General features: G+C 38.6%; 1 protein-coding gene across 12 annotated transcripts in view; it reads right to left on the bottom strand.

The window, feature by feature from the left end:
* Positions 1 to 24,140, bottom strand: part of MYO1B (myosin IB) — a 177,958-nt gene that overhangs the window by 62,890 nt on the left and 90,928 nt on the right. For all 12 annotated transcript variants that reach the window (XM_024243264.3, XM_063712923.1, XM_063712925.1 and 9 more), the window contains exons 5-7: positions 18,360 to 18,464; positions 13,961 to 14,007; positions 10,032 to 10,095 (exon numbers count right to left, since the gene is read on the bottom strand). In XM_024243264.3, coding sequence (XP_024099032.2) covers positions 10,032 to 10,095; positions 13,961 to 14,007; positions 18,360 to 18,464 — 216 coding nt within the window. The remainder of the gene's footprint in view (positions 1 to 10,031; positions 10,096 to 13,960; positions 14,008 to 18,359; positions 18,465 to 24,140) is intronic.

Here is a 24,140-nt window from a genome sequence, read left to right as displayed (position 1 = left end):
TATGAGTCTACCTAGTAATTATAATAAAAAATTAGTTAACACTTTGAGATCTTATGTGCTAAGTGTTTTACAGATGGTATCTCACTGAATCCTCCCGACCCTTTTATAAGGTATCATTCTACAGCTGAAAACACTGATGGTCCAGGAGTTTACATAACTCAGTTGGTAACTTGTGGAACTAGGATTTGAAATCAGGACTCTTGCACCCATATGCCCCACTACCTGGGAGAAGCAACGTAGAGTTTGTGGATATCTTGAAGTCTTAGAGAAAGATGGTTCTCATTGAATGGAATTTGGTGTTATTTGATATTATATTTTCATTGACCCCAGATAATTTTTCAACCCATAAATCTGAGGTCTTCCCAAATTTTCAAATGGGGAAGGAGGAAGGAAGGGAGGGATGAAGAGGATATTCTTGCCTGGAGCCCTGCTTATCACTGAATAGTGATACAAAAGGCTGTGGGCAAAGGCAAACTTCAACTACAAAATTCCAAATTAGTAATGTCATTACTGAGCACTAATTCTAGAGAACACACAAATTTCACGTCCCCCCAATCAGGCTGCAATCTAAAACATCATGATAATGCTTGGTAAGGGAGAGAATTATGTGCCATTTAATCTAGGAACGATCATTACACTTTTTAATTTGTATTTCTGGAACCTACACCAGCATTTGCGGAGGAGTTTAGATAGAGTGAAAGGGTATATATTTGATGAATGAGAAGTCCTAGGGTGCTTCAAATACCTAAGATTGTAAGAATAAAGAGATGCAGCATAAGAAAACATAAAATTAAGCCAACTGAAAAAGAACAAAAATATGTAAGTACAAAAATTATTAGGTGCAGGATGCTGCAGATTTTTCATGTTCTCCAGCTCTCATATGACTTGGAAGACTGCCAATGTCCTCAAATCATAGATGGAAAATAATGAAGCCTTCATATTTAGAAAACATGAAAAAAAAAAAAAGCCCCAAAGGTTGAAAAGTACAAGTGGGATATAACTTAGGGAAAAAAGGATTGTGTAATAGTTACCATCTCTAAAAAATGGAATGTTTCAGTCAATTAATAAGTAAAAACTGACATGCAAAGCACAAGATAGACTAAATAAGTAATGTTAAACATGCAGTAAGATTTTACTTATCATGTGACTGAGCTTCTGTGGGATCCTGTAACAGTTTTAGAAGAAAAAATCCACAGGGCATGGGCAGATTCTTCATTGAAAAGCTAATTTTTATAGGAAATTCCTCAAGTTTAGAAGAAAGTGGCTTGATTACATAAAAAATATAAACAAATGCTACATTTGACTTCATCCATTCATGCACAAATTCCTTCAAACAGGTCATCTACTGCTAACGCACTATGTGCCAGCGATTTAGGAAGAAGTTTAGCACCAGCTGGACACGTGATGACCTTCCACTTGGTCTACAAAAGTCACACATGTTCCTGGCTGCTCTTGCCACCCAAACAAACAGCAGCAGCTCTCTTCACAGTGAGATGCCAAGGCTCCTGTGAGTGAGGACGAGGTGAGCTGCTGTCCTCTCACCTTACAGTGGCACATTATAATGATGACAAGCGATTGTTTGGCAGCACTTCCACAATCACATTACAAAAGCAAACTGCAGTAGGTCAAGACACAAAATAACACCTTCAAAAAGCCCGTGACAACACTACACTGTGCAACAGCAACACACTGGCCAGTCTAATGTTTGGCACCTTTTGAATAAATGCTCATAGACATTGCAGAGTGTAGAAATGGCAATGGCTGTAAGATTCAGCAGATAACAACCACCAAGTTCAAGAATAATATTCACTTGTGCACGATGTGAAAAGGAATGCTGGCCAAGTGTACTTCGTAAACTGCACACACTGATATGATCAGTGATTAATCTCATATTCCAATGTGAAACATGATACTAGGGGAGTTTAAAAGGAAAGGCGCAAAGGGAAAATAGGAAGAGAACTTTCCCTGACCTTTCGCTATGCGTTCAGTGCTTTTCATTTTTTATCATATTCAACCCTGAACACCTTCCCTGAGGTTGGTTTTATAATCCCTATTTTACAAATGAGAAAATGAAGCTCGCATTCCAGTCTTGGTAAGCAATACAGCCAGAATTCAAAGCCCTGGGTAACTAGGTATCATGCTTACAGTCTTTATAATTTTCCAGCCAAAAAAAAAAGCAATGTCCTTAAACACTTGGAAATGCTGTACTTTGTATAAATACATGAATTCGCCTAAGCAACTCAATCACACAAGATGAGGAATCTTCTATTACAAAGCAGTTGAAGGTTTTACCACTTAAAATGCTTACTCTATTACCCTAGAGCCTCCCATTTCAATTTCTTTATGACTTTTCTCGTAAGTCACAAGCTTCCAGGTAGAAAAGCAATCAGGGAAAATGTTTGCCCCCAAATTTACTCATGCTTAAGACCATTCCTTATTGGTTTTCTTCCCCTAAATGTGCATGCACCAACATAATCTAACAGCTTGAAGCCACACCAAATAATTACTCAAAGTAGAGAACATAAATTCAATTCACTACAGGGATTCACCATCTGACCATTTTAATTTACTTAAATGTGCCCTTGAATTAAGTCAAAGCAGAACATTGGCATGGCCTTCTCTTCTGCCTTAGGTACTTCTACCACCACCAATTGAGCCTCTGCTAACAAGACTTAGTAAAGAAGGGTTATTATTAGACACTGGATATTTAGTACAGAAGAGATATTCCAGATATTCTAATGCAGCTACATCCTCCTCATAAGATACAAATTTAAGTTTATATTAAATTTAGCATAAATTTCCATTTTAAGGAAAGAGATAAACATATTAAGCCACTCTAGTGGGGAAGTTAAGGGGGCAGGGACAAAGAAACAATGAATCAGAACTTGCCCCCCTGCCCCACTGCGCTGCCGCCACCCGAATATCAACACGGAGCCTGGCCATTATGTAGGGGCTTTCCTAGTTCGACCCATTACCAGCTAGTCCACAACACGTATAAGTGCCTGTGCATGTCAGAGACAGCCTCCCAAGGCACAAGGTGTGAAAGAAATAGTCTAAGACTGCACCTGCTGGAGGATGAAGTTTTTTGGCAAATAAATAAAAAGACATGTATTGGTCGGGAAGAAAAAAAAAATCACATCACATACTTTGGGATGTAACAGAGAAAGGATTAGATAGTATGATAAAAGCTTCATTATTTTATGTATACTCTCCTCTCCTGTAAAAAGAAGTGGTCCAAATTCTTGATTAAGGCTAATTATGAAAAAATCAGCTTTGTCTTGTGAGGTGAGAAAGACAATGAAAGCTTGACTGAAAGGCTATCACTCAAACTGACTGCTCACAGAGACCCTGTGCCTCCTCGCCAGTTGCTCCAAGACTAATATTATGAAAAAAGCATCTCAGCGGCATTTAGGTTCTTTCAGTGAATTTATGCCTCTTCAGTAAAGCAAAAGGATATATTAAACAACAAGCATATGCCAGTGCATAAGGTAGATAATTGAAAGTTTGTTCATGAATGTACCTGAATCTAAAATTCTAGACCCAATCCTGAAATAAAATTAATGAAATATCTGGTCCTTACTATCTTGATTTACTACCCTAATAAACACCAATTAATGAATGAAGAAATTAATTCATTCATTAATCTGAGGTTAATTTAGATATATTTCAACACCTGGTTTCTTCAGTATTTGTATATAGTCTCATTTCATGATAAATACAGTCTTTTTTTTCATGATAAACATATGTTTGTAAAAAGAACAACAAAGTAAAATTGAGATAAAGAGAAAGCATCTACTGTCATATAAAGCCACCCATTACGAAGTCACAGCATTGTGCTTTTGAAATTTCAGTTGTATTGCTACAGATGCTCCACAACCAATGATTGACTATTTCTGTCTTCTTCAGGAGCTTTAAAACTCAAAACTCAAAACTCAAAAAAAAAAAAAAAAAAAAAGCCCAGCCTTGTATGTATTATAAATTAGGCAATGTATTATCTTAGTTTTTGATTTGTGACCCTAAAAAGGCAGATTAAAAACAGACACTTTATTAACGAATACCCACTCACTACTGAGAACTGACCCATAGACAAGGAATCTTCTATTTCACCTCAATACATATATCCCCAGAAAACTGATCAGAGATTCCTTTAGGAAGTGTTCTAACAGGCAGTTTCATGCCTTTTATTGATGATTTTCCATCAATAAAATCAACTATATGATATAAAAGGAAGAACAAAGCTGTAAATCTCAAACAATTTAAAAGAGTAAAACTACGTTCCATACAAAATGGCATGAATGCAGCACACACACAGATTAAACAATGTGCCACGCGATAGACAGCACATAAAGGTATAAGCCAATTATGTCGTAAATTCAAAAGAAATGTGAAAAAACAAAGCAATCCAGAATAATCTGTTCCATCCTCCATCTCCATTGTGAGGAGGGTGGCCATTTCCTTTTGCTTTACGTTTCCATGTGGAAGGATCTCCTTAGAGTAACTCCCCCAGCCTGCTGGCCCCTTACTCAGTCCTCCCCAGGACAAGAAAAAAAGACTTTGCTGAGCAGTGAGGTTTGCAGAAGGAAAGGGCCATGCACAGAGGGCTCAGCTCTCTGGGTTCCCCACACTGTGCACACATCTGGCTCTACTCCTCAGTGCTGTAAGACAGATGGGGCAACGCACACAAGGAGACGCCAGCAGTTGCTTAGTGTTGTCAATCACTGTCTCACTACCAAAGTGCCAGAGCACTACTAACACATCTACTTGGGTGATAAACCAAAAGCCACTTTCCTCAACCTTGCCTTTAACAGTAATAAAGCCACTTCCTCTCCAGCTTGATTCTTGTGCCTATTTTACAAGTGCTTCCAAACTGGGTGAGGGAAAGGATATATTATCAATCACACCCCTGTATCAGTTAGTTTTTGCTGCATAACAAATCACCCCAAAACTCAGCAGCTTAAAACAATACCATTTATTAGCTCATGATTGTGGGCGTCAGCTGGATATTTCTGGCCTGAGCCAGCTTGGCTCATCTCTGCTGGGATTGCTCATGGGTTGGTTGTCTGCTGGCGACTGGCTGGCAGCCGTCTGGGCCAAGATGTCCTCACTCATATGTCTAGCAGTTCATTCCATGTGTCTCTCCTCATCCAGCAGACTAAACCAAGCTCATTCACTTGATGGTGATAGTGAATTCCCAAGATCAGCAAGAGAGGACAAACTCCAATACACAAACAATCCTCAAGTATCTGGTTGTGCTGTATTTGCTAATTGTTCCATTGAACAAAATAAATATCCCAGTCAAGCTTTGAATCAATGAGAGAGGGGACTAATCAAGGCTGTCGACACAGGGTGAGAAATTATTGTGCCATTTCTGGAAACAATCTATCAGACAGTGGCTGTCTAAATAAAATGATTACAAATTATTTGACACTCTTTCTGTTGAGAGGTATGATCTGTGTCCCTGCCCCTGAAACTGAAGCTGGTGCCCACTGTGACTACATAGAGTACAGCAGAAGTGACATGCCATATGCTTTCCCAGGCTACTTCAGGCTTCCTCCTCAACCTCTTGAAACACTGGTTGCCAGGATGTTACTTTCCTCTCAGAACCTAGTTGTAATACTGTGAAACACCCAAACTTGTTGTACTCTGCTACTAAGTTTGAGGTTGTAGGGGACGGGGGGTTCTCAGGCAGTGCAGCAAGAGTAACTGGAACATAGACCAATCACAGCATTTGCCTCCATTCATAATTAGCAGAATTTTTTGTTTTCAAGCTGAACAAAGTCAGTAACAGGAGAACTCTGACTACCAATAATTTTGTTTGCCTTTCTGGGATTTAGGAAAAATATTCATTTAGAAGTATTTTTAAATGATTAGCACAGAATATTCAGACAAAATTTTCCAATAAAGCAGAAGCTTTATTTCTCAACAAAACTCTCAACTGTACATAATTACTTTTGTGATCATTAATTCATTCAACAAATATATATAAGGTGTTCGACATTATTATTTTTATTTTTATTTTTTTAAGACGGAGTCTTGCTCTGTCACCCAGGCTGGAATGCAGTGGTGCAATCTCAGCTCACTGCAAACTCCGCCTCCCAGGTTGAAGTGATTCTACTGCCTCAGGCTCCCGAGTGGCTGGGATTACAGGTGTGTGCCACCACACCCAGCTAATTTTTGTATTTTTATTAGAGACGGGGTTTCACCATGTTGGTCAGGCTGGTCTTGAACTACTGACCTCGTGATCCGCCGCCCGCCTCAGCCTCCCAAAGTGCTGGGATTACAGGCATGAGCCATGACACCCAGCCTATGTTTGACCCTATTTTAGTTGCTGGTCACTCAGTAATGAACCAGACTAAGGCTCTATCCTTATACAGCATGTATTTGGTGAAAGGCTAGAGACAATAAACAAATAACTATAGTGAAAAAAGCAAATATTTATTGAGTGCTCACTATGTACCAAACACTATTACAAGTGCTTTAGATATTAATACATAATTTATACCTCAAGACAACCTATGCAATCGGTCCTATTGTCATTCTCATTTCAAAGTGAAGAAATGGAGGCACAGAGAATGAAGTAATTTGCTGTCTTTTGTTTAGACACTGGAAACCACATGATAAACCAACAAGAGTTGCAAAAGTAGGCTCACGGGTATGCCCCAAATAATGGACAAGGAAAAAAGAGCCTGCCCGTATTTGCACTTACACACCTGCTGTGTCAGGTATTACACTAGATTCTTGATAAGGTAATGTGAACAAGACGACCTGTCTAGACCATAGTTCGCTCAGGTGTCTGCACATCTGAAATAATAGTTTCTTCATAGCGTATATTTCTCTGTGCTATTCTTCTTCTAGAAGACAGAATCCCTTGCGACTTGTACCATATGTTCTCCACTGTCTAAACTGCCACCAAATGCCTGTGGTGTTAATTTTAAAAACTAGTTTCCAAAAGCTTCCAGTTCGTAACACTAGATGCAAAATCCCCAAATACAAAAACATAAATGTTATCAGACCAAACAACAAACTAGGAGAAATATTATTTAACATCACCTAAACATTTGGATGTGCTTCTATATTTTATCTTCTCTATTGAAACAAATGTTTTACCATCTTCTATTTTAATACCTCTCTTAATGACACTAACCTCAGGGATATGTAGTTTTCAAGTGAGTCCCAGACTTAATTTGTCTCTTTTAGAAAAAGAGAGAGAAGTTACTGGGCTTTCTTTTCCACTTCCTGGGTACACAATTGGCTCAAGGGATGTTGTGCCTTTTTCAAGGTAAGAGTTTTAGCCAATGACAATCTATGCTTTCACTAGGCAGCTGCTGGAAAAGGAGGCAAAATATACTTCCTACAAAATGGCAAATTTTGTCTTCTTTTCTACACTACAAGAAGCTAACTTTTAGCTTCTTTAGTTTGGAGAGAACACAAGTTGGTTTATCCATTGCTTTAAACTCCCTTCTGCCAGAAGGCAGCAACTCCCAGTGACCACCTATGAGTCAGTTCTCTATACAGGATGAAATTTCCTGCTCTTACCACTAATGTATTCCTTTTCTCTCCAAAGCAAAGGATACTCTTAAATACCAGGGTGTTCTCACTACCACAAATTTCAATATAATTTCACTGTGGGAACAAATGGTAACAAACACCATATGAACTCCATTCATGAAGATATATTAATCTTAATTGGAAAAGAACTGAGTGTTTAATATTTATTCTCCATGGATACTGCAAGAATCAGGGGACAAGAAGACATTTGTGCTTAGAACTTAAACTTCAAAATTTAAAATCAAAGTTATTTTCTAATCCTTATAATAATAAAGTCATCCTGAATTATTTTCCTAAAATCCTCAAGAGTAATAGATTAAATCATTCCAAAATGTTCAGCTATAAGTTCTGTAATGAAAACAATAGTAAACCTACTCTCATTTTTAAAAACAGTGTTTTATTAATTTTATAGCTAATTTGTCTTGTAAAAAGAAAGCACTAAAGGCTCATGAATATCATTCAGAATAAATATTAATCATTCCTTAAAATGGTGATCTTAAAACTGAGGCACACCACTAGCTGGATAGCTCTGATCAGATGCCATATATTGTAAAAGGAGTTTTCCTAACAAGTTTGGCAGGGGTTATAATCACTTGCCTTTGGTTACATCGTATGTGGTTTGCATGAGTACTTTTACTCCCATATTTTGTGTATGAAATCATTTAACTTAAGTAGCACTATCCCATTCAACTTCAATTCATATTAAAACTTTCTCTTCAAGGCATTTCTCTAATAATTAAACATTCTTATAAATATGGACAATCCCAACACATGGCATACAAAAGTGTGTAGGTGGGCAAACTAAAATGGAAACTTATTTATTTATTTATTTATTTTTGAGATGGGGTCTCACTCTGTCACCCAGGTTGGAGCGCAGTGGCTCAATCTTGGCTCACTGTAACCTCCAGCTGCCAGGCTCAAGTGATTTTCCTAAGTCAACCTCCTGAGCTGGGACCACAGGCATGTGCCATCACATCCGGCTAATTTTTTGTATTTTTGGTAGAGATGGGGGGTTTCACATGTTGGCCAGGCTGGTCTCAAAGTGATGAGCTCAGGTGATCCCCCTGCCTCAGCCTCCCAAAGTGCTGGGATTATGAGCCACTGTGCCCAGCCAGAAATTAAATTATTTAAGAACTACAGAATGCTGGAAATGGGAAGAACCATGGAATTCATCCAATTCAATCCTATCATTTTAAAGATGAGAAACCTCTAGCCCTAGATGGTTACTCTCTGAATCATGATTTAAATTTTTTTTTTTTTAAATAGGCTGCATAGTTTGACCAAATTACTAAATAATAATTTTCAAATGGCATTCTTCTGCTAGGGCTAGTCAGGAAGATCTCAGTGGCATCTGAGAATGCCGGGATTCTGGGCTACCCATCTCCTCTTCAACCAGATCAGGTCTCATTTTACCGCGGTACCTTCTTTGGGGTTCAACATAACATTTCCTTTGAAGACGAAATGCCACTGTTATAAGAAAAATAAACGCGCACACTCTGGATACTTCAGTCAACTTTTTTTTTTTTTTTTTTTTTAGGTCTAAACATAAATTTTTTCATTCTAACAATCCCAATAGCACCATGGGATGGTGAGGCAGTCAAGGGCAGGAGGTGGTTCAGTTCTATGGTCCTCAAAAAACCCAGAGGACTCAGAGGATAACCAGACTGTGGCTGAGATGCACAAAGCCCTGAGTCATCATCTTACATTTTCCAAACTAATCAACCACGAGTCAAGAGGAGCAGGGACATCAGGGTTGTGCTGTGGGCACCACAGCTCCAAAGCACTGACAGCACTGTCATTTTTACAAGAGACACTGAAAACCCCGTGTGGCACTCATACACCCACTTTAGAAAACTGCACCTGGGCTAGTATGAGCAGACCTCATCTGATTGTGTTTTTTTTTAACTTTTCACATAAAATATTTCACTTCCGCAGTCACAAATCATGTCTAAAGAAGGTTAAAAAAACTGTTTTACCTAACAAGTGTATCACATTCCGATCACTTAAATACACTGGAAGAGAAGAAACATTTCTCAAAATAAGACTAAAGTACAGGTCTACTCCTTTTATTGAATAAATATTACTCCAAAAGTTATTAATTTAAAACCAATTATTTATATTTTTTTATCATAAGCATTTTGTTAAAGAAAATAACCGTTAGAGGATCTTTTTTCATACTGGATTGCCTTAAAGACCTATAGGATTTTAAAAAGACCTATAGAATATAAAAAACAGTAGAGCAAATATTTATTTAGCAAACTTCTAAAAAGTTTTTCCAAGGTAAAGATGTTAAATTATCTTTAAAAAGATTTATAAATTACATTATATTATAAAACAATCTGAAATGCAAAGCTTAAAGTCTAAATATAAAGCAAGGAAACATATTCTTATGCCTCAAAGACACAAGTATCTAAACTATTCTACTATAAATATATGTTTTAGTATTCTGAACTTCTTTACAAGGACTCAAGAAAAATACTCACAGTTACTTATTACTCCTCCTAGTGGATCGCCTTTAAAGTCAAATTCAATATCCATATATTTGCCCTGCCAAAGAAAGATTTTGTGAGTTTTCTAGTTCATCTCAAAATATTCATTCAGTGTACTTAGAGAATAGCAGACTAAGCCCTTATTTTAATACATTTGTTTAAATGTAACTAAGACACAGTTTATATAACCACGATGCAAAACAACATGCCTCCATAAATAATTCATACTAAATACCCCATTAGTTCAAAGCTAATATAACCCACTGCTGATTTAGGAACAAATCTTCTCAGCCATCATGTGACTTTTCCATTTCAGATTATCTTTCAAACTTCTGGAGGATATGTACTCAATTCAAAAATAAAAACAGAAGAAAAATAAGTCGTCTGTGTATATAGACTGGTTGGGAAGATAGTCTTTTTTTATTGGCAGAATACGTTTTAAGCCATTGCTAGGAACTTGAAACATATCAGTAAATGAATTGAAATGTTCAGAGATCTGTTTTTATATCTACTCAAATCAAATACAAGATTATGTGTTATGAACAGGTCAGAATCACACTGATCATTATTACTTTTTTTGGCTTTTCACCCAGATTATAATAGCAATATATAACGCAGGTTCATTTTACACTTTATAGATAGTATCTTAAACACACAGAAACACACATGGAGTTTAATATTCTGATTGTTAAAGAACTGGTCTATAATTGCCTAAAGAGTAACAAGTATAACAGAGTGTGACAGCTGTTTCTTGTTTGGAAAAGTGTGTGTTGATCTAATAAGTAAAGTCTTTAGTTTTGTTTCATGTCCTAAGAATTACTTTAACTCATTAATTTTCAAAATGAGGGTAAGGGAGAAGAAATACAATCACACGGAACTCTGTCAACAATGCAATTTGTGCCTTTTTATCAGCTTATGCATGCTCCTGCACCTTCTCTTTTTTCATCATCATGGGTCCTCTACCCTTTTAGGTCTGCACTTATTCATAAGGATATGTCCGTCAACCATTCCCTTAAAGCTGAAGTAGGCACAAGAGAAAGCATGGCATGGCTCCTGCCTTCAAGGAGCTTACTGTCTAGTGGGGGAATTGAGACAGGTCAATTGGACACTCCAGTCTAGGAGGATATGTCCTGCAGTGGGTCCTGGTGCTATGCCAAAGAAGTGGGAACAAAGGGAGAGTAGGAAGTCTGCCCCATCTTAATTGCAAAGTATCAGCAGAAGTCAGGTGGGCAAGGAGGTGGGAGACCAGGAAGGAGTGGGCATAAGAACTGGCAACCGTGAGGATGAGTGGGAAACAAGGCTGGAGAGGGAAGTTGGAGCACATGATTACTTTGAGATATTCTCGTCACACCAAAGCCATGTCCTTAAAGGCTCCTAAACAAAAACAAGGATGCCATGATCAAACCTGCCTATTTACAAGATTTCCCTGGCTAGCATGGAATGAACAGAAGAGAAGATGTAGCTGACAGGAGGTGGCTACAGTGATTAGTGGAGAAATGTTGGTGGCTTTAAGTAGAAGTAGTCAAAGAGAAAAAGTAAACAGAATTGAGAGCTACCCGGAGAGTCACAGGAACAGGCCCAGGTTGGATGCAGGAGATGAGAGAGGAAAAAAAAAGTCCAGTCATGTGGCCCAGGCCACTCAGTGGACAAGGAGGACCTCCAAGAAGGGGGGGGACCAAGGAGGCGAAGCAGCTACAAAGGAGGGAAAGAATGGTTACTCTGTCAAAGGAGTCAGAGGTTGACCATGTAAGAGGGGATCCTTTTGATAGAAGGTGGTCCCTGGCCACAGGAGGCGACAGAATCTAGAGCCTAGGTAAAAGGAGTGTACATAGACATACATATAGGTCAGGCACCAGGAAGCAGGATTAACTCAGTTTGAAGGCCTGTATGATGACGATGGTGATTTCTGTGAAGTAGGCATAACATCATGAGCTGAGAGTAAAAAAATAGGAGATTTGAGGAGAGTAGAATAAACACTGGAGAGAATGGAAAAGGAAGCCAACCAGGGATAAACCAAAGAGTGGCCAGCCCTGAGAATTCAGTTGATAGTGGAATGACACTATTCCCACTAAGCCACTTCCTGATTACTCGCCAAAAGCTGGGTTCTGATCATGTCACTAATCCACTGAGAAATAACTCGTAGCTCAATATGTCAAACTACAGTTGCTGTGGTGGGGATCGGACACTGTGAGGCATCTCCATGGGAATACTGGTTCAAAATGTGAACTATGATGAGCAAGCATTAACTACAACATAGCAGGGTCTATCAGACTACTCAGTGAAGAGGTCAAGGAATTCATTCCAGGTTAACCAGACCAACACAGACTGGTTTGCAAGTCAAAGACATTGCAACTTCCCTGGAGTACAAGTACATAAACCACTGTTAGGTACAGTAGTAACTTTAAATACAGTAGAGTCCTGCTGTAAAATTAAAACATGGGTATATTACTAGTCAAGTCACAGACCACAAAGCAGAGAAACTGCTAAAAACTGGGCATGAAATGATTTAGCCCATAATCAGGTATTAATCTCATATCCTAATACCCGTGTTATAATAGGATTTCTCTGAAGTTACTTAATAAGCCAAATCACCTGCTAAGCCTTTCACTAGATTTCAAATATCACTAAGTAGTAATAGCCTTTTAAGCAATATGGGTTTCTACATTTTTGTGATCTACAGACTAAATATATTTGCAAATATTAAATACTGTGTGTGCATGTAATTTGCAAACAGCAAAAATAAAATCTCTATCACATAAAGAAGCTTGGTCATTAGAATTACTTCTATCGCCCACACTTCACTTCTAATTCTATTTATGTAATGAGATTAGCCATGTTACCACAACAGGAAAAGGCACAGATCAAATCAGTTATAACAACTTAAGGGGCTAATCTGATGGAAAAAATTCACAGCCTTGGAATTAGGAACCTTATTTAGCCTGCCATTTTCTAAACTATCAAAACTATCTCCCTTGAAGTCACTGTCCTGCTTTAAGCACAAAATAACCTTAAGGAGGAAAGAGCCAAACGGGATCTAAAAGAAGAAGGTGGAGAAAGGTCAGGAAGGGTCTCAGGTAAGGAGGCATAAAAGAATATCAAAATTGTCCCTGGTGGCAATCAGTAATGTATGTAAGAAGATGGTTCATTAAACAAATGATCTTTTATTATAAAAATGTATACATCAATTTCAAAACACCACCATCAGACTCCACATTTCCTACAGCTGCATCCAGGCAGCTGTGTCTCTGTAAAGGGCAGAGGCACCAAAGAGCATGGCCCGGCTGGAGGAGCCCACTGTGTCAACATGCAAGGCACAGGCCAGGGAGTAGTGGGGGATGAGGCTGGAAAGATGGACCCTGTTGGGAGAAGTAGCATTTTCCAACTCAGTCAAGCTCAAAACACCAAATAGATTTGGTTTTAATTATTCAGTTCTGCTCTACAGCCCCATACTCACCCCACACGCTTGCATTTGTTGCCAAGCCTATGGACTTTACCTCTATTAATTTTAAAATACATCCCCCATCCTTTCTGGACCCACTAAATAACGGACAAGGGCTATGGTGCACCCTAACCCTAAACTTGAGACCCAGTTTATCTTTCTCTTAATTTCTGATTCTTGATTTCTAAATACCAAACTCAGATAAGTAAAGTGTTACTCTAAATAGCCTCATTCAAATTGCTGATGGGATTTTATGATAGAAGATGTCAAGAAAACATGATAAAAATAGCTTGTTACTCCAAAAAGAATTCAAAAGAAAAATTCCAGAAATCAAGAGTCCTTATAGAACTTTGTGTCTCAATAGAGATGATGTTCCTCTTATTTTAAAAATGTGTGTATTAAGAAATATTAAACATCTACTGGTTGTTTAAACATACATGAGCTAAATATTAGTGTTAACACTTATGCTTATACAAATACTTACAAATCTAGAGGAGTTGTCATTCCTTACAGTTTTGGCATTTCCAAAAGCTAGTAGGAAAGAAACAGATGTAAGGTTAAAAAAATAATAATAATCTCAAGCAGAAAGATAAAGCAAATAAAGTATTTGAAATCTATGATTTCTAGAAAATACAACTTGTAGCAATGATATTTCTGTCCAAAACTTCCATAGAAATATACTTCACAGAAGTCTTAGTAAGCTGCTAAAGCTTCCATGTCTTACAAGTTCATAGAAAAAGAGAATCATTCCTATGACTCATGGAAATTTTTCAAGTATTACTGTAAACTTAATCTAATTCAACACCTTTTAACACTTTCAGAGAGTAGACAATTGAGTAACCAGGAAGCAAAGCTTCATGCTCTTCTAGGATTATCATCCACTGAATAAGGTTATTTCAGAGATTACTTCTTATTATCAAAGGCTTTATGAAACTTGAAGTTTCCAGATCATGGGGAATGGCATGTGAACCTTTAAATTGTTTAATTAATTTTAAAATAAAGCTATTTAAATATTATTAATTATATAGCTCTGGAATATAGGATGAGTAAGATATTTGGAAACAATAGTCATTTCCAATAGGCTACAAGTGCTACATGGTTTCATCAGTTTACGCACATCAGGCCTAGGTGAAACTTTCCAGACAACAAAGAAAAACAATTTGGCCCATAATGCAAAATACAAATGTTCCAGTCTTAGCTGTTTCCTGGAGACAAATCCCTCACAGGACTCCCTTTTAAATGAGAGCGTTTAAGAACCCCAGGGTTGACGCTGCTCCAGGCACACAGTGCTCTTGTTTAACACAGGGAACAGCACGGAGTCATAGGATAAAGGGATTGTTTCACCAAGCCTGTGAATAAGATAGGAGCAAGTTAACCTGGGCCATGGTAGTAGGAGATCAAGTAACCTAAATGTAAGTTGAATAAGTAGAGGCGATCCCTGTTTGACAGTCTGGAAGCCCCACCCCACCCATCTTTACCATTTCAAACTCTAATGTGCAAACTAACCACATGAGGATAAAGTGCAGACTCAGGTTCAATGGGTCTGGGAAGGAGCATGAGATCCTCCGTTTCTACCAAGCCTCCCACCCGCCCAGTCTGTTACTGGGTTCCAGGGGCCACACGGCAGCTAGCATGAATAATGTGGTGAACAGAAATAAACTTTTGGAATCAGAGGCTAGGCATCAAATCTCTAGAGGCCTCCATAACTTCTTCAAATTAAAGAGGGAGCAGATTAGATTACTGAGTGTTCAAATGAGAACTACGGGCTAAAATCTAGTCTGACTTTTGAAAGCAGTCACCTGATCAAGGAGAGAGGGTGTGTGCTTACGTATGTTAACTCTGGTAATTCAGCAGCCACACTTGATGCATTATATTTTGTGTGGAGTGGCTTTTTTGTGTTTTTGATTTTTAAAAAAATAGTCGCTCAAGCTTGGTTAAGACAACATTTACAAAGTCAACAGAGGCAAAGTTCTTTGCCTTAGAGATGCTGCTTGGGCTGAGTATGGCTTGGTAGGTCCCTGGCAGCAAATTCTGTTTTCAACAGAAGATGAGCAGAAATGCTATACAGAGTGAAGAAATTTGCACACTAAAAATATTCAAAAAAGGATGCTTGCTGGAGAGGTTCCCATTCTTATCCCATGTCCACCACCAGTTAAAAGGCTTTCATGAATGTAACCTTGATAATGGTGTATATTGACCTAGTTATCATGAAGACGATGACATTTCTTGTGTTTTCATAGGCTAGTCTTTTGTGGTGGGTGTGAACATGCAGGGCTGCCAAGTTAGCTAACTTGCACAGCCCCAAGTCCGACTAGAGATGTTGATGCATAAAGGACAGTTTATTGTGGCTTGAAGGTCAGGGGCAAGTGAAGGAATTGCTTCAAAGAAACTTTATTCAGGGTGCTATTTGCAAGCCATAAACCATCTTTTCATCAAACAAATCTGAGTTGCACATTACTAAACACAAACCTAAACACTAAAGTCTTTTATTGTGAGCCACAGAATAAAAAGCAAGTGTTCCATTATAGAACACTTGAGACACATTCTTCAATTGGTTTTTTTAAAGTTCATTGTTCTAAATGTTCATTTACAGTAGCAGCTCCAGCTAAAAAGTAAAGCATTCCCATAAAAGATAATGCATGCCCACAGTAGACATTTCTTCTATTTCCTGCACTGGAGCCTAGTTCCAAATACCACTGAATAAAGAGCCAGATTCCAGTCACAGATGCAGGCTACAGCATTCCTCCGCATTTCTCCTTTACATCACAGCATTCTTAAAATAAGCATATACAGAAATACAGCAAATGTATAGCACCCTAACTTAAAAGCAAAAGACAATAAACAAAAAGTCAAATATTGGAACAATAAAGTTGAGAGATACCGCTTTCCATAACAGCTTCGTTATTAAGATATTGAAATGGAGGAAAGATCAAAAACAGCATAATAGATGATTTGCCTTCATTTCTCTCTTATGCTACTAACTGGGGATACAGATGCATGGTGTGTCCTTGTAATGGTGAAACTGAAGCATGGGCAGTGTGTCTTGGGGTCACAATGAATACTCAGTGTTCGGGAGCCTCTCTGAAAGGGCAGGAGAGGCTGAGCCTGAGTACAAACGACAACAGGGCAGGGTTTTAACCCTTCATACTGGGAAAAAACTACCCCAAAGCAGTTCTGCTTTAATCCGTGTTGAATCTCATCCTTCCATGACTTTACTTCCATGACTTGGACCAAAAGTTTCCACCAAACTACTTATCTAGCCTAGAGATTCTAATCAGGGGTGGTTCTGATTCCCTAGGGGACATCTGACAATGTCTGGAGATACTTTCAACTGTTAACAACTAGGGGCAGGAGTGCAACTGGCAGCTAACAGAGGACAGAGATGCACAGGACAGGCCATCCTACAATGCACAGGACATCCTTCCACAGCAACATGTAAGCAGTCCAACAGTGCTGAGGCTGAGAAACCTTACTCCACCACAACAAATATGTTAAGTGACAGTAAAGACATGCTTACAATATAAAGCATTTTTTTTTTAAGACAGAGTCTCCCTCTGTTGCTTACAATATAAAACAAGTTTTTTTTTTCTTTGTTTGTTTGAGACAGTCTTCCTTTGTTGCCCAGGCTGAAGTGCAGTGGCGTGATCTCGGCTCACTGCAACCTCCACTTCCCAGGCTCAAGCGATTCTCATGTTTCAACCTCCTGAGTAGCTGGGATTACAGGCGTTTGCCACCATGCCCAGCTAATTTTTGTGTTTTTAGTAGAGAAGGGGTTTCATCACGTTGGCAAGGTTGGTCTCGAACTCCTGGCCTCAAGTGATCCGCCTGCCTTTGCCTCCCAAAGAGCTGGGATTACAGGTGTGAGCCACTGTGCCCAGCCATAAAGCAAGTTTAATAGCTTGCCATTAATAGGGAAAGACTTTGATATACTGTTTCCAATGCCAAGGTAGTTCATACTGATGTTGTATGCCATTCTCCATGGCATTAAGGAAACTCGTTTCTGGTCTTATTTTCTGATGATGTTATGGGCTGAATGCTTATCTCCCTGCAAAATTCATATGTTGAAGCCCTAACCCTCAAAAAGCTAGTATTGGGAGGTGGGGCTTGTGGGAAGGAATCAAGGTGAGATGTGGTCATGATGGGTGAGGCCCTCAGGATGGAACTGGTGGTCTTATGAGAAGAGATTCCAGAGAGCTTGCTCTCGTCTCTCCCAACTCAAGCACAATGAAAAGGTCACGTGAGCATACAGCAAGATGGCAGCCACCTACAAGCCAAGAAAAGAGTCCTCAGAATAAAACCTACCTAGACAACAACTTGATCTTGAACTTCTAGCCTCTAGAGTTTGAGAAAATAAGTTTCTGTTGTTTAAGCCACCTAGTCTGTGCACTTTGTTACGGCAGCCCAAGCTGACTAAGACAGAGAACTAAATGGAGAATTTGAGCACTATCCAGTCAGGTTTAGGCTTTCTATGACTCTGGAAAAAATGGGTCCTTAAGTGTTTCTCTGGGTGAGCCCTCATTTCTCTAACAACAAAAATAATCAGCCACAGGTGTTATCCTGAATAATAAAATAGCACTGCACCATCACATGCAAATAATCAGTTGATTATTTTTAATCAAAATTTAAATAATTCAAATAAAAATTGAGTGCAAAAAAGTGATTGTTAAGTGAGGAAGCTCATTTTACATTAGTAAACTATTCTGCTAAACACTTAGGCCAAGAGGTTCTAGAACACGGCTTATTTGCTCAGCAGGTCTTGGCCTGAGTCTCTTCCTTCCTCTTCCCTCCCAGAATACCTCCCAGCAGACCAGGTACTCAAAGCACCCACATAACTCAATCTACTGTTCGAGTCACACCGACTTAATGTACATAACACATCCTACCTTCCAGGACCGGGTTGGACTGTAAAAGCTGTTCTTTAACTTGATTAACTTCTGCTCCTTTTCCACAAACAGCTGCCACATAGGACATGACAAGCTTACTGGCCTCTGTGGATGAAAATAAGCCATATTAATCAATAACACAGAAATTTAAAAAATCTTTTTGGGGAAGAGGAAATGTGGGGGAGAAGACCCACTAATGGCATTTTCAAATGTCTTTATTCCTAGAGGAGTAAATAATGTTTTGGAAACCTTTCTAAAATATTTGTGCTTTTTATTCAGTGACATGTCATTAATTCAGACATAATAAAAATTGTGCTTTAAGTTTATCACTGGGCTGTTAAAAAAACTGCTTAGTAACATGACCAACAAAATATCAGAATTATCTTCTTAAAGCAATCATTTATATATAATTATTATATTATATACTGATAAGCCAAAAATAACTTGGTAACCTGGGTATCTTTACCAAACGTATTTTTAAAGTTTAAAAGACTGCTCTTCTTCAAAGATATGTTCCAAATCACAAGTTCCAAGTCGTTTGCTCAGCCAGGCACAGTGGCTCCCGCCTGTAATCCCAGCAACTTTGGGAGGCTGAGGCGGGCGGATCATGAGATCAGGAGTTTGAGACCAGCCTGGCTGATACGGTGAAACCCCATCTCTTCTAAAGTACAAAAATAAGCCGGGCATGGTGGCACGTGCCTGTAGTCCCAGCTACTTGGGAGGCTGAGGCAGAAGGAGTGCTTGAACCTGGGAGGTGGAGGCTGCAGTGAGCTGAGGTCGCACCACTGCACTCCAGCCTTGGCGACACAGCAAGACTCTGTCTCAAAAAAAAAACACCAAAAACCAAAAACCAAAAAACTGATTTGCTCATAATTAGACCAAATTCATTATTCTTCAACTTAATTCAAAAACTAAGCAGCCAATGTAAGGATTTAATAACAAAAACACGCAGCCTTTTCCAGACATGGTAGTCTTAATAGGCTTCACTAGTAACCCCATTACTAAAGCTGCTAAAGAATAGGCCACATGAGGCAAAGGATAAAACCACCTAAAATTTTTTTAGCTCAAACTGGGGAGGTGGACAAAACATGTCTTTGGTGGTTTTATCCTTTCCCTATCAGTCCGTGTCCCCTCTCTCAGCATCTGCCTCCTAGCTTCTGATTCTTTTAACACTAAGTTCAAGGAATGTTAATAGATATTTAAGGAAAATGAGGTCCAAAGTGGATGTGGAGCTACAGTGAGTCAGATGCAGTGAAACCACTTTCATTATCAAAAGGCTTCTCGGAGCTTTTAATATGATCATGTGCACTGCTGAACTCTAAAAAAGGATCTAGAATGCTGTGTTTCCCTAATTTATTTTCTAAAGAATCTGTTTTCCATTGGGCTGTCCTAATTAGTTGTTCTAATGTTCCGTAACCGGGACCCAGAAAATGCTTGACTATTTTATGTTGGCAGAAGAAAACATATTCCCTGGTCTGGGTAGTTAAGGTAAGGAAACCAGTCTCTCCAAATCCTGCTTTGTCTCAAGTCTTTGCTCTACTGCCACTGTCAGTGGGCAGGTGAGCCTCCTCCAAGTTGGAGGGAGGGTCTCTCTGCCTACAGGTATAATGAGGCAATCTTAACTGTCTCACAGGAGACCTGCAGGTGGATTCCAGTCCCATCTCCCACCATTGGGAAAATAATACGTGAAAAATTGGAATGCCACTTTGAGCACACTGCCCAACGTGTTCCTGAGGGCTTTTGCACAACCTAAAAGTATCAACCAATAGGAGCCACTGAAGACCAAGAATCTATGCAGGTCACATAAAGCTCTCAAGTCCTAAGATGTCTGTTTCTGGAGTACTGGCACATACATTAAGGGGGAAGTAAACAATCTCATGGAGCACAGAACTATGGTGGGACATTAGGTACTTCTTCAATGGTTGGAGGTAACTCTCTCCAATTTGCTTCCTGGGTAATGAAAAGGAATCCAAATAGGTTGTCTGGTCATCTGTGTGGTTGATTTCTGCTGTCTCCCTTTAAAGACTGCAACTGAGAAACAACCATCTTTCCACCTTTGCAATACCCTTCTTTCACAGGGCACTCACTGTCCACGTAACACAACCACCAACATTTAAAGTTCCTCAACTACATTTTCCATTATTCTCATGGTTTAACTAGAAAAAAGCCGGTGAATTATACATAGATAATCCTGTTACACCATTCAGGCTGTCCTGAGCCATCACTTACAGACAAAGACTTTTATACTATTATATTTCATTTCACTCCTGGGGGCTACATTGCCCTCTACCCTCCAGTCCAAGGTATAGCTCTTCTCTGCTCACTTCAGGATATTTCTAGGCTCTCTGCCTTTCAATTCAGGTGAGGCTGCCCTCCTAGCAGGTTCCTAACATCCGGTGCTATCTAGTCTCCAGCCCTGGGGCAGCTCTCTTCAATCACCCAGGCATCCAACTCTGTAGTCTGGCCTTGGAAGCAATCCCCTCCAGGCCTGCTTTCTCATGTTTCTGCTTTCTCAGTGGCATTCTTTGTTCCCCATCCCCACCTGAACTCTCGCATATATTATGTATATGCTTCTTTCTTGACATAAATTTCTGGCCTATCTATCCATTATAATGCTAGGGACTGAAAACATTTAGCAGCAAAATAACTGTCTTAGACAGTGGCAAATATACAAACATACTAATACACACACACAAATACACACTCACACATTTTAGATGAAAAGGTAAGTTTTCTTTTAGGTAAACTGACAAAAAATATATAAAGTTTAGGTCAGGCTCTTTTGTTTATTCTGGTAATTATGGACCTTACTGTGGCCAAACCTCAAAACCTCAAAATTCAGATTCATGGCTACACTGAGTCCTCTGAAAACTTGTTCTGGTCCAGGATTAACTTAGAGGACAACTGCTTTAGCAGGGTGGTGGTGGGGGGAGAAATCAACCAAGAATGAGAATCTTTTGGTGGCTACTAGAATTGATTTGACCTCTCAGAGACCTTTTTAATGGCCCGAACAAGATGGGATCAAGTTCTCTCAGGGTCAAATGTGTTTGAAAATGGCACCAGGAGCAGATCTCCTGTAATTTGGGTCAGGCTTACATCACTTGGCTGTTAAAGTATATATAAACCCATAATATCTCCTGGCATATAAAGATGGATTCATTTAAACTGAAATTAAGAATCACTTTATTAACTTTAAAACCTATTTAAGCAATTCAAATAAAATTTTTAAATATAGTTTGAGAATAAAGTTCAAGCTGTTTTAATAATTTATTTCCAAGTTGTTAAAAATATATTCAGATTCTTAACTATTTTCAGGAATTCTACTACTGGGCTCATCTTAATAAGTCATTTTTGGAAGCTGGTATTAACAGTATTTTCTCCAAAAAAAAATCACACTATTTAAAAGAGACAACTCTTATAACTTTTTTTTCCTGACATAATACTTGACCTTTAACTCAAGTAGTTCATTACATATGCACTACTTTAGAGAAATTAATAAACCAGTAAGCATGAATTACAAGGTCCAACATACTTTAAGGAACTGTTTTCATAATATTTCACCACGCTGGAAACTGGAAATAATAGTTACCTCATGAGACTTTGTGCTTCATTTCCTTTTGACTCTTTGGTGCTAAAGTTCAAATAAATTTGGATCTGTATTCAAATATTTATATACTTATACAAATCAAACCTTTACATAATAACCTCTATAATGAAAAACTGTATTTCTGAGGAGAATCAAAAATGGAGTATCATCCACCATATTTCAAAGTCTGGTTTTTGAATTATGTTGACTGTTAAATATAAGAATATTGTCATTTAAAATAGACAAAATGTAACAGCATTGTTTAGAATCAACTCTTGGTTCATCATTTTCTCTAACTCATAGATACTTTACATATGTAAACTTACGTACATATATATATGTTTGAATGTAACTTGAATCTTAAAATTCATCAACAGCTGGACTAACAAAATATATGAAGCCTCTGGGGTCAAAATCTCTTCTCATCAGAAAATGGCAGAACATTTAGGGTTAACACATATTCCTCACTAATGGACAAAGGGCCTGTTACAAAATACTTCTAGATCAGAATATCTAGATCAGAATTAATTTCTACAAACAATGGAAAGGAAGTACAGATGACAGTTTAAATGTGTGAGGATTTTAAAGTCCTGTAAGGGTAAGAATAACTAATTGAATTCTGTATTCTCTGACACCTTGCACTGTACTGTGAGTAAATATGTATTATCATGTAATTATCACACAACATAGAATTATATAAATTCATATATAATAATCTTTTTAATGAAAGAAAGCATTGTGAAGTAGCGGAAGGTGAATGAGAAAGGGAAAACAATTCAAGGAAAGACAATTGTGATGATGACAAAAGGATGGGAATCTCATGCCTAAGATACCTAAACCTATCTATGTTAACGGAGCAGGCTCCACATGGATTCAATCACTGCATTGGGGGAAAAAAGGCATGAGAACAGGCAAGGATTATTCTGCACTTTTTTCACAGAGCTTCTAATAAATTCATCCAGGAGTAACAGGTCTCTACGGATAAATTCATAGATATAGGCAATATCATGTATGTTGCATATTGATCTACAGGTCATATGGCATATAGAGATGGCCATACATTTATTCATACACATTTATTTATCTCCTTCTTTACCTCTCTATCTCTCTAGTTAAGACACCAAAGTTTTTCTAGGAATTAAGCTTTTGTAGGTCTGGTGGTTCGGAGCCCTAGACCAGAGTTTAGGGCTAAAGAGTGAATGCCTAAATCAATGAGGCCATGTTTGTGTGCAACAAAACAAGCACTCTACAGCTTGGAGAAACCACCTTTTAGCAGTCCGGAGTCTACTGTGCTGCAAAATAACCCAGCTCCCGCACATCCAAATGGATCTAACAGGCAGCAGTGAAGTGTTCCAGAGTACTAAACGCATGGGCCCTGCAATGAGAGACGCAGCCTTTGCTACAAGGGAAGTCACAACTGGTGATGTTTTTATTGTAATAAGCCTGTATGTCATCCTCTTCTGAAAGAGGGCCACAAAATCTCTGATAATTTATATAAAACACACGGATGGAGAGGGGTCTTTCTCACACAGGAGAAAAACAAAACAAAAGCTCACTACATTTTGGCCTTGACTTCACTTATCTATTCTCCTTCAGTGTGGGTATTTTCAACACTGTGAAATGCTCGCCAATGTTTAGGCTACAGTAAGTCAGTGGCATCTCTGTCACTGTCCAGTTGGAGAACCACTGCAGATATATAAGGTCATTTGGGGTTTAGAACCAAAGGTCTTAATGAGCAAGGCAGGCTTCATAACTCTTCTAGCAGATGGCTAAAGAGTTCCTAGAAACTGATGTAACTGTAAAATTAGAAACCAAATAATTATGTTTCGTAATGTTGGGATCATCTTCTCAGGCCCAGAGATTTACTCTGATGTCCTTGGAAAAATGTAGTTTTGATGGTTCCCTCATACTCTGCCTCCCTGCCCCCATCAGTGCTTGAAAGGTTCTCCACAAACCATCTGTATTCATGGGAGTGAGTTGTGAGTTCAATGCCTAAAAATACTTGGGCACTTTTATGAGGTCTGATGAATTTTTTATTTAGCACAGCAGTAATGAATTAAATAGCACCCCAAAGGACTCAAAAGAGTTCATGCCTCTCCCTAAGTGCCCATGTTATATAACTCCGCAGCTTAAGAGCGTCTCCAATGTTTAAGACCAATAACATCATCATCTGCCAAGGAGGGTTTACGACTCAG

Source organism: Pongo abelii, chromosome 11 (assembly GCF_028885655.2).
Source record: "Pongo abelii isolate AG06213 chromosome 11, NHGRI_mPonAbe1-v2.0_pri, whole genome shotgun sequence".
In the NCBI taxonomy this organism is placed as follows: Eukaryota; Metazoa; Chordata; class Mammalia; order Primates; family Hominidae; genus Pongo; species Pongo abelii.
Note: the sequence above shows the minus strand (reverse complement) of the source record. Positions and strands in the feature narration are given on the sequence as shown.